The sequence below is a fragment of the Pleurodeles waltl genome, chromosome 4_2 (genome assembly GCF_031143425.1).
Source record: "Pleurodeles waltl isolate 20211129_DDA chromosome 4_2, aPleWal1.hap1.20221129, whole genome shotgun sequence".
In the NCBI taxonomy this organism is placed as follows: domain Eukaryota; kingdom Metazoa; phylum Chordata; class Amphibia; order Caudata; family Salamandridae; genus Pleurodeles; species Pleurodeles waltl.
Window position 1 is genome coordinate 117,232,085 of NC_090443.1, and position 12,043 is coordinate 117,244,127.

Consider the following 12,043-nt stretch of genomic DNA (forward strand, 5'->3'; position numbering starts at 1 on the left):
TTTTAAGGTCACACTGCCCTGGTTCCAGTCATCAAAAAAATAAAAAATAAAGGGTACACATGTTTGATAAGTTTAATGATATGAGGCTAAATATAATGCCGTCTGTCAGTGTAACCATTTTTAATAATATTATGGGAAGCATGAAAATAAATAAGCAGTGACAAAGCCAACCGATCCGAAATAAATTTGTGTGCAAAAAACAGGAATTGGAAATAAATTTGAGCAAAACTAAGTTCAAGGCTGTTAACCTTCATAGGACTTTTGAAGGGTCTCTTTCTCTGAATGGCTGCACACTGGAGAGGATGGCAGAATTTAATTACTTGGGTATTAGGCTTACATTAAACATGTCTTGGTAGCCTCAAATTAGGAAAAGCAGTCTCAGTTTGAGCCACTACGCTGCTAATGCTTCCACCATGAGACAGATATCACTCACACTCAACACCTATCAGGTAAAGGCAGTAGGGATTGCTCTATATGGAGCAGAAATGTGTGGACACGCTGGGGTGTCGTCTTTGACCTGAGCAGAGAATAACTTCTTAAAATCATTACTGAATTTACCCGAAAGCACTCCAACACTCTCTTTAATGTGGGACATGGGTGTCAAGTCCACTGTGAACAAGGCCAAACTTAAACCCATAGCTTATCGTCAAAGATTGAAGTCAATTCTGACGTTGGAAAACTACAAATAGGCCTTTATAGAAATAGTAGAACTTGACAAGGGTGCTAGGATCGGTTGGCTAAGCAACCTCAGGGCATCATTGACTCATTTGGGCTTAGACAATTTCTGGGGAGTTGAGTCCTATTTTAATTTTTTTAATCAAGGCTCAATTAAAAAAAACAAGCATTTGCAATGCAACAGGTCTCGCGTTTGCTCGTGTTAGTTATTAGTGTTGTAAACTCCAAACCAGACTTCTTCTTGTCACACAAACTAATAATGAAATGTCTTTCTCTACAGGTTTTCCTTCCAAATGAAAGACTGTGTGTAAAAAAGAAGTCTATTTGAGAAATGCCCTGTAATTCACATGCTAGTATGGGGGACCCCGGAATTCAGAGATGTGCAAATAACCATTGCTTCTCAACACCTTATCTTGTGCCGATTTTGGAAATACAAAGGTTTCCTTGATACCTATTTTTCACTCTTTATATTTCACCAAATTAATTGCTGTATACCAGGTATACAATGAAAACCCATTGCAAGGTGCAGCTCCTTTATTTGCTCTGAGTACCTAGGGTTCTTGATGAACCTACACACCCTATATGTCCCCACAACCAGAAGAGACCAGCAGACGTAATGGTATATTGCTTTCAAGAATCTGCCATATCTAGAAAAAGTTATAGAAGAAAACGTGGGCAGAAATTGCTCGATTTCACCTCAATTTCTTTTATTTTAGCTGTTCCTTTCTGTGGGAAAACCTTGAAGGATCTACACAATGATCCCTTGCTGAATTCAGAATTTTGTCTTCTTTTCAGAAATGTTTAGCTGTCCGGGATCCAGAAATGGTTTCACACCCATTTCTGGCACTAACTGGAAAGAGACTGAAAGCACACAAGGAAAGTAAACACGGGGTATGTGCCAGTAAAATTCTGAAATGGTGTTTTCTGATTCAAGTCTGCATGTTCCTGTAAGCTGGGAAGTTGGTGATTTTAGCACTGCAAACACTTTGTTGATGCCATTTTCATAGGGGGAAAAAAAACGATTTCATCTGCAGCCCTTTTTTCCCATTTTTTTTTTTGTAATTAATTTGTTTGCTGTATTTTGGCTAATTTCATGGTCTCCTCCAGGGGAACCCATAAACTCTGGATACCTCTAGAATCCCCAAGATGTTGGGAAAAAAAGGACGAAAATTTCAATGATATACTTGGCTTTTCTCATTGATTACTATTATTGGTAAGTCAGCGGTAAAAGCAATAGTGAAGGGAGAGACTGGTAAATCGATGGTTGCGATGGGGTTAATTTACAATGCTTTACTGGTTTAAGTTCCTTTTACGTCTGGAACAAGACAGTGCAAGTTATGAGGGCCTAAGCGCGAACTGCCCCAAATGGCCCAAAAAATGGCCTGGCACCTGAGTTGGAAAAGGCCTGGTGGCGAAGGGGTTAAAACACGTTTATCTGTTACTATTTACAAAGAAAATTTTGGAGTCGCCATCAAAGCGGCCGAGACCTGACAGACAGGTTTGGAGATCTTAAACTCTCCCACCAGTTCTCGTGCTGTTTTGCTAGTAATATTTTGAGTAGCAATCTGGCACTCATATTTTTTGCAGTTTTCGTTATAGACGTATAGCTTGGTAAAAATTATCAGAGAGCTCAACATTGTTAACGTGTGTTTAGATTAGCCGAAGTAATGTTTCACTCGCTTAAAGCTTCAAATAAAAGGCACCTAAAAGTTGCACGTTAACCCACTGCTAACGCAGAAACGTCCGTGTCAGTGCCTCACCCAGCCCCGCTACTGGGCTTTTAGTAGCACTAGCACTCTAAAACATGCATGTATTTTTGGTATTCCGTTTAGATCACGCCTCAGGGAAGACACCTCAAAACATACTTCCTAAAATTGTTGACGCAAGGAGGTAGAACGGTAAATTAACCGGTCTTCTAATATCGCTCTGCATTCCTCAGCATCCCCCTGCGATTCAGGGGGAAATATAGCAATGGGGTACTTCCGGGATGAACACGCGCGCAGTGAAGTTAGAAAGCCGGGCTCTTGTTTTCTGTCAGCGGCTGCTGACTTGCAGCAGGGGCGTGCGACCCTCCCCAGTAATCAACCTGTCCGCACCTCTCCTCCGACGCCAGCATCCCGCTCCTTGCACACAGACTCGGCTGACTCTTACGAAATCACTCGCAAATCACGGCCACTGGGCCTTCTCTTCCGGGCCGGTAGGGCGGCTGTTTCCGACACTGTAAGGGGGACTGTTTCACCCGGCTGCTTAGGCCTCCTTTTCCGGTGCGGGTAATATCTCCTCTCCAATCACAGGCCTCAGAAAGTACTGCAGACAGGGTGCCCCACCAGTGCCGTCCCTCAGCCTTCTAATCTGCATAATCCGGCTTTCCGGTCGCTTCTCGCAGCCTTCGCTCATTGGAGTCGGGTTAGAGCACTTCATACATGGAAGTCTTGTAGAATACTCGCAGGACAGCAGAAGCGCTCTGTGTTTTTTAAAACGCTCCCGTCGGGAGGCGGGAGGTAAAGGCCCAGGGTTGGGTGCCTCCCGGCTTATTGTGGTGACTGAGCAGGTATGCCTCCCTGTTGCAAAGTCCCCGCTCCTCCCTGAACACCCCGCTCCACATTAATATTTTTTGAGCGGTGTATTGCGTGGAACTGGGTTTCCAAAGCTGATGTATAGGCATTATTACCACGCCACCACTTCCTTTTTAATAAAATACTCGTCACCCATCGATGAGTGTCACCTTAAGCGTTTCTGTCGCCATTAATTTGCACTGATCTATCATTCAACAAGTATGAGGATTCAGGCAGCGACCAACTGAAACAGTGAAGTTATATATTTCATTTTTCTTGTCTCACGTTTTTCACTTTGCAGTATGCTTTTTCCCGGACTGTTATCAAAAGGATAGTCCATAAAACAATTTTTAATTATCAGAAAGGACTTTTTTTGCAGGGGTTTACTTTGAGGGCTGCCGGGCAGAACCAGTGGATTAAAATGGCTTGGGCTCTCAAACTGCCGCTTGCAGATGAAGTCATCGAGTCAGGCTTGGTACAGGATTTCGATGCCAGCCTCTCCGGGATTGGCCAGGAGTTGGGAGCTGGAGCCTACAGCATGAGGTATGAGTTTACCAAATGTGCCTATTTTCTTTGGTATTCCTACCACTTTTATTGTACGTAACTGCTAACGTAAAACCATCTTCCCATACCATTATCTAGTCTATGTGTCAGTGGTGAGATATTATATAGCATATAGTTATCTGCGTTGTGTCATTCATTCATTCAATTATATACTTGGCTTTTCTCATTGATGACTATTATTGGAAAGTCAGCGGTAAAAGCAATAGGGAAGGGAGAGACTGGTAAATGGATGGTTGCGATGGGGTTAATTTACAATGCTTTTACTGGTTTAAGTTCCTGTTAAGTCTGGAACAAGACAGTGCAAGTGGTTATGATTCATCTAGGTGCTTGCTATCCACATGCACAAGTACGTTTTATCTGTATAAGCCTGTTTTTTTGTTTTTTTTTGGTTCTCATTCCACCATTGCTTTTGCAAACTTAGACCATTTATCAGTTGTTATTGTTATCTGACCCTCAGCCTCCTGCATTTGCCAAGACCTCACCGCACCGACTGAGCCAGTAGACTTGTCACCCATAGCGGCGCCAGGTGTAATCATAGGACCATTTATTCAGCAGATTCTGGTACCCACACACCGATCCACCTTAGAAAATCGTCCCAACCTTGTTAGTCCCATCAGCCTTACCCCAATGTCCAAATGGCAGGTCCAACATACCCCTTTGAGACAATCTGTTACAGTGAGAGGGAATTGGTCTGTTAAACGTTTGTAGATCTCTCTCCTGGCCAAAAGTGAAATATACAACAGCAAATCTCTGTGTGTTATACTCAAGAGGCCACCTGACACCATATCCACCCCCAGCGGAACTAGCTCAAGACTTAATTTGATGTTGACCCTCAGGATGTCCTCAATGACGATCTCCATGCCCTCCAAAAAACCTCTAACACCAGGACAGGTGAAAAATAAGTCTTCATCGTTAGCTTTTAGAAGACCACACCTTTGACACCTTGGGGTGGGAGCCTGCACAAACTTTGCAATCTTCTGAGGAGTCCAGAATAGCTGCTGATGGTAAAGAAATTATTTTGCTTCAAATTTGCAGGCTTAACCACTAAATCCAGCATCTTCAAAGATGCTAGCCACAGGAAATTTAAGTCTACCCCCCCTGTATGATTCCTACCCGGCTGACTGGGGCGCTGCCATTTTCTTGTCACCGGCTTCCAAAAACGTCCAGTACCAGGTGGCAACCTCCTTACACTTAGGCCTCACATCCTGTAGTAATAACTCATCCTCCTAGGACTTCCCCTTCTCCTGATTAACACTGCAGAGTGAGGAAGACAACTGCAAATATTAACCTCGATAGGGATCCCCCAGTCTTCGATTTCAGTACTTCCCAGAATAAGGCCCCCTGAACTGAAAACAACTCCCCGCCAGGTGTCAATGCCTCGCCTTCCTTAATGAGAGGCTCGGCTTGTCACGCTGGAACTCTGTGGTGCCCGGGGAGTTCCAAATAGTTGCAAAATGTGAATAATAGTATATTCCCAAAATCTTCCTATCCCTGATCCAGAAGCACAGTGTGGCCTTTAGGACTTTTAACCATACTTTTTAAAAGCAATTTGAGCACCAAATTTAAATAAGAATCCGACGGATCCCAGATCCTTGACCATCTCTGCTAGGATTTCCCCCCCCCCCCCCCCCCCCCCATGTTGAGCTATATGGACTACCCAGTAGCATCCTGCTATTTTTAAACTGCAAAGCCTTACAGCACAGGTCCGTCAGTGAGCGGCCCACTTTCAGAAGCTTACGCCTCATCTTTATCCAAGCTGACTTTGCCCCCCCCAGAGGCTCATATAAAGCTCATCTTCCCCTGGATCTTGTCAATAACACATTTTTGGAAATTTAAGTGGAATACAGTTAAAAACGTGGTTCAGCTTAGGGAGGGCTGACATCCTAATCCAATTCACATGCCCATAGATAGTTAAAGTCAAATTCTTTCATCTAGCAAGTAAGGAATCTATCTCTTTAGACACCTTCCCTAGATTATGCTGAGCATTGCCTCGAGGGGTTTAACAATGACAATACCCAAGTACTTCATCTCCGTCTGCACTTCCCCTGTCCAGTTTGCTACATTCCAACACATCACCTCTGACTTGTAGTTATTCACAGTGTACCCCAACAGGGCCCCAAATTATTCCGCCAGTCTTTCAACCCTCTAGATAGTCTGGGCAGGATCCGATGTGTGTGCATGTGTGTATATAAATAATCAAATCTTTAGCACAAAATGCAATGTTATTGCTAGAATGCAGTGAACAAAAGTAGATTATCTGGATATCCTTTCCAAGATGCTGGGTGAACGGTTCAATATAAATATCAAAAAGATGGGGGGAGAGGACACTGCTGCTGCGTATATCTACAAATATCAAAACTCCTGGTCGGTAACCCATTAGTAAAATTCTGGTTAAAGAGCTCTCATACAGTCTCTGAGGGTCAAAATGAAAGGGGGGACTGAAGCCGAGCACTGTCAAGACCTCCCAAAGGTAAACCTAACACTCAATTGAATAACTTGGCATCATTTATTGTAACCATTGCCAAGAGAATCTCTTGGGCAGTGGCTAAGTCATTGGAGCCTATCAATTGCTGAGTAAGCTCATGTATTTGCTGCTTTGCCACAAAGCCCTTCTGATCTGAATAAATCAATTGTGGTGCTTGCTTGGACAGCCTTCCAGCCAAAATACTTGTGAAGACCCTATAGTCTGCATTTAATAAAGATATTGGTTGATAAGGGCAGACCGAGGCCCAGGGTGGGAAGTAGTAGCCCTAGAGCAAGGGGCCACATCACAAAAAGTATCTAGCGTACCTAGTGTTCCATACAGAGAAGTTAGCCAGCGAGGAAAAAGAAAGGAAGTTACCCATAGAAGGGCAGTGGAGATGGAAGTAAAGGAACCCAAAGGATCTGAAGAAAAGAGAGAGTGGGAGAGCCCTAGTGGAAGTAATGGTAGGTGGATCTATCTGGAACCCTGGGGAAGAGAGATTGGGAGGGAAAGGCGCAGAAAGTTAAAACCTTTGAATCGTACCCGACTTTTAGAAGTTCTGGCCCGGTGTCCAATTCTATGTGAAATTGAGTCAGAAGATATCAAGCAAATAGGATTTATACTAAGCTCGGAGGGGGAAGAGGTGACTAAAGCTCTCTTTTACCCTGAATGCATTAGACGTCTGGTACTGCAAGCTGAGGCAGAGTTAGGGAAAGAGGGTATAAGGATTAGTACAGCAAAGTGAGTTAGGGTGTGAGTCCCAAGATGGGAGGGTCCTTGCGTGGCATGCAGGTTTGTTGCCAAATCAGGTGCAGTGTAATTCTCAAAATAATAACAATCGAAGAAGGTGCGTGGATGGAAATAATGGCAGTCTAAGTGTAACTGTAGTTACTGAAAATATTGACCCACAGTGGCGGAATCGTTTTGAGCCCCTCGTGATAATTATAGGAGAGGCAAATTGAGTGCCGTGGACTAGGAGTTAAGCCAGTCGCACAGCCTTTTGATTTTTTTTTTTCCTGGAATTTAGGAGGTTATAAAAAACATTTAAAAACAAGGCTTATTTAAATGAGAGTTTGAAAAGTGCGATATAATGTGCTTCCAGGAAACTTGGTTGTGCGACGAACCGGATCAAGTAGATGGATTTATGAAACTCTTCAGAGGAGCAACACGGCAAGGGATAGGTCGCCCATCAGGGGGCCTAATAACCTTAGCTTCAACAAGAATAGCAAATAAGTTTACAGAAATAAAAACTAAATGTTGTTGGCTATTGGCAGGCCAGGTGGATCTTTATAATACAATTGGAGGTGTCAAACGGTTAATAATAATCAATGTGTATATATATACAACCGGGGAATTTGCATGATTATGACATTCAGCAGGGTCTATTTGAGGAAGATCTGGAATTATTAAGTATTGGTAAATCAGGGTACTTGACCCTAATGTTGGGAGATTTTAACCACAAACTTGATCCCTATAGTATTGATAAATTGTATAAGGAGCTACTGTTGTTGCACAAATTCCAAATAGCATCTTCCCATGTGTAGAATGTTCCACGCGTGACTTGTCCTTAGTAAGAACAATAAGATCTCTAGGTACGTTCTGTCTAAATGGACGTTTGAACAAGGATCGCCCGGTAAAACAGACCTTTCGAATAGGCAACCAGATTTGCCACATTGATTATGCTTTTGTAAATGCTTGGTCTTTTGGAGAAGTGCAGGACTTTTAAGTAGAGCATATAGAGGGTAGCAATCACTAGCCGCTTCGATTAATAATTTGGTCAACCGATAAAAATCGGAGGAAAAAGGCATTAATAGCGTTAGTTGAGTATCCTCATAGAATAACGACCCGCCTCACAGAAAGTAGTCTTGAAGCACTTAATGAATTGATAGTTAATTATCCAAATCTTAGAGTGGAGGAAGACCCAAGAGATATGTTTAAAGGTTAATAGGGGCATTGCATTAATGGTTGACTGCCTAAAAACTAAATAAAATAAAAAACGCAAGTGGGAAAGATGAAGGGTGAACCACATAAGATAAATAGTAAAGTATGGTTTAATTGGGAATGTAGGTGCAGAAAGCAAAAGATGCGAAGATTAGAAAGGGAATTTAGGAAAAGACCCACTATTGACACAGAAGTGCAGCTCTGTCAGGCAAAACAGAGTTATAAAACAATCATAAGACGGAAGAAACAGGAATATATCGGTAAAAATTGGGACACAATGATCGAAGTGATAAGAACATAGAATATTAGGGGCTTCTGGCAGTTGGTAAGGGAGGGAAAAGTAACAGAAACCATGCAGTGCTTGGTTGGAGAAGAGGATCGGTATAAATATTTGTCTACTGTATATGATGGCATCGATATAGAGGTAGGATATTGTGTCATCAGGAAGATGGGGAGAATATGAGACTAGCTTTTGCCCCACAAAAAATAAAAGATACCATAGTACCACTTAAACTAACCAAAGCGGCTGGCCCAGACAATCTCCCAGCTTTAATAATAAAAAAAAAAACATTGATTGGTGGACTACATTTTTCAGTGATACGTTTTGTAAAATTCTTGATTACGACCGTTTCCCAGAGAATTGGAAGGGTGCCATGATAAGACCGATTTATAAAAAGGAGGACCCATTACAACCATGAAACTATCGGCTGATAAGTTTATTAGACGTAGATGAAAAGGTAGTCACAAAGATATTGCTGGGGTTAATTAAAGAATGGGCAGAGGAAAAGGATTTCAGACCTGTAGAACAAGGCGGATTTAAGGAAGGGCATTCGACTATTGACCACAGCTTTAGTTTGTGGGCTTTAGCAAAAAAATCAATGGAAATGCGAGGAAATCTGTTCTGTTGTTTTGTGGATTTTCGTGCTGCGTTTGATTTGGTAGAAAGGAAATTGTTATGGGACATGTTAAGACAGCTAAGGATTGATTTGGATTTATTATATCTCCTTCAGGGTCTGCCCTCACAAAATTGGGCCCAAGTAATTTTAGACACGAGTGGCTCATTGTAAAAAAAGATCCCTATAAAGAACGGTTTGCGCCAAGGTTGTGTGTTGGCACCAATATTATTGACATTATTTCTGTCAGACCTGCCCGGGTTGCTGCAGGAGGTTAAAGGCCTATGCCCAAAAATGGATGGTGTACATGTTTCTTGCCTATTATATGCTGATGACTTAGTGATAATGGATGTGACGGAATTAGGTTTACAAAGGAAATTAGAGGTGTTCCATTCTTATTGCCAAAGGAAAAAAATGGTAGTAAATTTAGAAAAAAACAAAAATTATGTCCATAGGGAAAGTGAAGAGTGATTGTGCTTACCGGCTAGGAGGTGCAAAACTAGAGAAGTTAAAAAAAATATAAGTATTTAGGCATGTGGTTTGACTCAGACTTGAGATGGAAAGGTCATATTGAAGCCTTAAAAAATAAAGCTTCATCATCGATCTGGGGATTGAAACAATTTAGTAGCAAATATGGGGGTCCTTCCCTCCAGCCGGTTATCTCTGCTTTTAATGCCATGGTGCGTCCCCAGTTTCAATATGGGGTGCAAGTCCTAACACTCTTTTTGGGAAATTAAATTTTGAGATAGAAGAAAGTTTTTGTGTAAAGTGTTTGCTATCGTTACCTCCGTCGAGTATGTTACAAGCTATAAGAGTAGAATGTCAAATGACGGCTTGGACTTACCAGGGACTGCAAGCAGCACTGAGGTTTTGGTTAAGCATTAGAGATGAGGGGATCTGTAAGATTGTGAGCTTGTGTAAAAAAAGAAATAACAACAAGCGAACCGTATTGGGCGCTACAAGTGAGAGGACAGTTAGAGAAGATCTTACCCGGTAATCAGTGGTGCAGTGCACAGATCCCGAAACAAAAATTGCGAACAATAGTGAAGGAATGGGCAAGAGAAATAGATCTGAAGTATTAATAGTGTAAAATCTCAACTCAGGCTATGGTAGGGGGATGGAGGAACCCGGAAAATGTTCCCTATATAGAGGCTCTACTTAACTCAAGATTAAGGGACGCAGTGTTAAAATTTCGAATTGGACTGAATCCAGGCTATATGGACCCTAAAGCAGAATCATTGCTCAGGGATACCCAGGGTTTATGTACATGTGGCTTTATCAGTAATTCAGCATGCAACACCTACTTTTGGACTGTTATTGGTTTTTAGAGGTGCGGAAGAAGTTTTTAAAACCAGTTTTTAAGGAATATTATATTATTAATCGGGATCAAGCGCTTAGGCTACTAATAGACATGAGATTTTTAAATGTAATTTGTGCGCTAGGCCAATTTCTAATAGGATTAAGAGGGGTTTTAACTGAACTTATCGTGCCGGGTATAATGTAGGGAGTAAAGGTGAACAAAGAGTTAGAAATGGCACAAATAGATTGTTTAAAAAAAAAAAAAAAATTTTTTTTTGCAGTGGGTCATGGTAATATGGAAAATTTGCCATATATTAAAGAGGCTGGAGGCAAAACGTAGAGCACTTTAAATCGGAAATTGCACTTTATGTCACTGTAAGGATCGAAGTCCCATTAGAATTGTATGTGGGATAATTTGGTAACATGTAGTATTTTAAAGAATCATTAGGAAATGAAATTGGCTGAAGGCTGAAACAATTTAATGAATCAGGCAAGTATAGTCTGATAATAAGAATTAGAAGGAATTATGCATGTGAATGTATTATGTAACAAGGGAATTTCCCTCTTAATGAATTTTGTATAATCAACAGTTTATGTATAGGATTTTTATGATGAACTTTGCACATTTTATTGTTTTTATACATTTAAGGTTTAAGCCAAATAGAATAATTTATGACTGACTGACCCTCTGGATAGTCTGGGCAGGAACTGATGTGTGTGTATCTGTGTGTGTGTGTGTGTGTATATATATATATATATATATATATATATATATATCAAATCTTTAGAATAAAATGCAATGTTATTATCTGGCTATCCTTTCCAAGATGCTGGGTGAACGGTTCAATATAAATATCAAAAAGATGGAGGGGAGGAGGACACCGTTGCCGCTTACCTCTACAAATATCAAAACTCCTGGTCGGTAACCCATTAGTAAAATTCTGGTTAAAGAGCTCTCTGAGGGTCAAAATGAAAGGGGGGACTGAAGCCGAGCACTGTCAAGACCTCCCAAAGGTAAACCTAACGCACTCGATCCAATACATTGGCAGCATTTATTGTAACCATTGCCAAGAGAATCTCTTGGGCAGTGTCTAAGTCATTGGAGCCTATCAATTGCTGAGTAAGCTCATGTATTTGCTGCTTTGCCACAAAGCCCTTCTGATCTGAATAAACCAATTGTGGTGCTAGCTTGGACAGCCTTCCATCCAAAATACTTGTGAAGACCCTATAGTCTGCATTTAATAAAGATATTGGTTGATAAGGGTCGGCCATCATAGGGTTTTTAGCGGACTTTAAAATTAAAGTAATCATGGCTTCGTTCCATGAATCGGGAGCCTGAACCTTGTTCTGATATATCAAGTTAAACAGGATCTTCTACTGGCACCACCTCTTCTTTTAGGAGCCTATAGAGCTCAAGGGGATGGCATCGGGGCCTGCCACCTTATAATTTTTTTATACAAGTCAGATGTTCCCTAATTTCCTCCTGGGTCATTTGAGCCTCCATGCTCCCTTTGCCTTTAGCCCAGGTAGTTCCAGACCCCTCAACCATACCCTAAGTTTGTCCAGGTTTGGGAACACCTCTTTGGTATATAATGTGGAAAACGGAGAGAAAGTGCACCCTTGATGTCCTTGGCTTTGTTTGAAACATCCCC

General features: G+C 41.6%; 1 protein-coding gene across 2 annotated transcripts in view; it reads left to right on the forward strand.

Moving 5' to 3' along the window:
- The first annotated feature begins 1,475 nt into the window (after positions 1-1,475).
- The window catches only part of TFCP2 (transcription factor CP2), a 348,159-nt gene continuing 337,591 nt past the window's right edge, over positions 1,476-12,043 (forward strand). The window contains exons 1-2 of one of the 2 annotated variants that reach the window (XM_069230905.1): positions 1,476-1,566; positions 3,610-3,773. In XM_069230905.1, the coding sequence (XP_069087006.1) occupies positions 1,498-1,566; positions 3,610-3,773 (233 nt within the window). In that variant the 5' untranslated portion in view covers positions 1,476-1,497. Of the gene's footprint in view, positions 1,567-2,959; positions 3,227-3,609; positions 3,774-12,043 lie in introns of those variants that run through there. The other variant, XM_069230906.1, reaches the window with a different exon arrangement.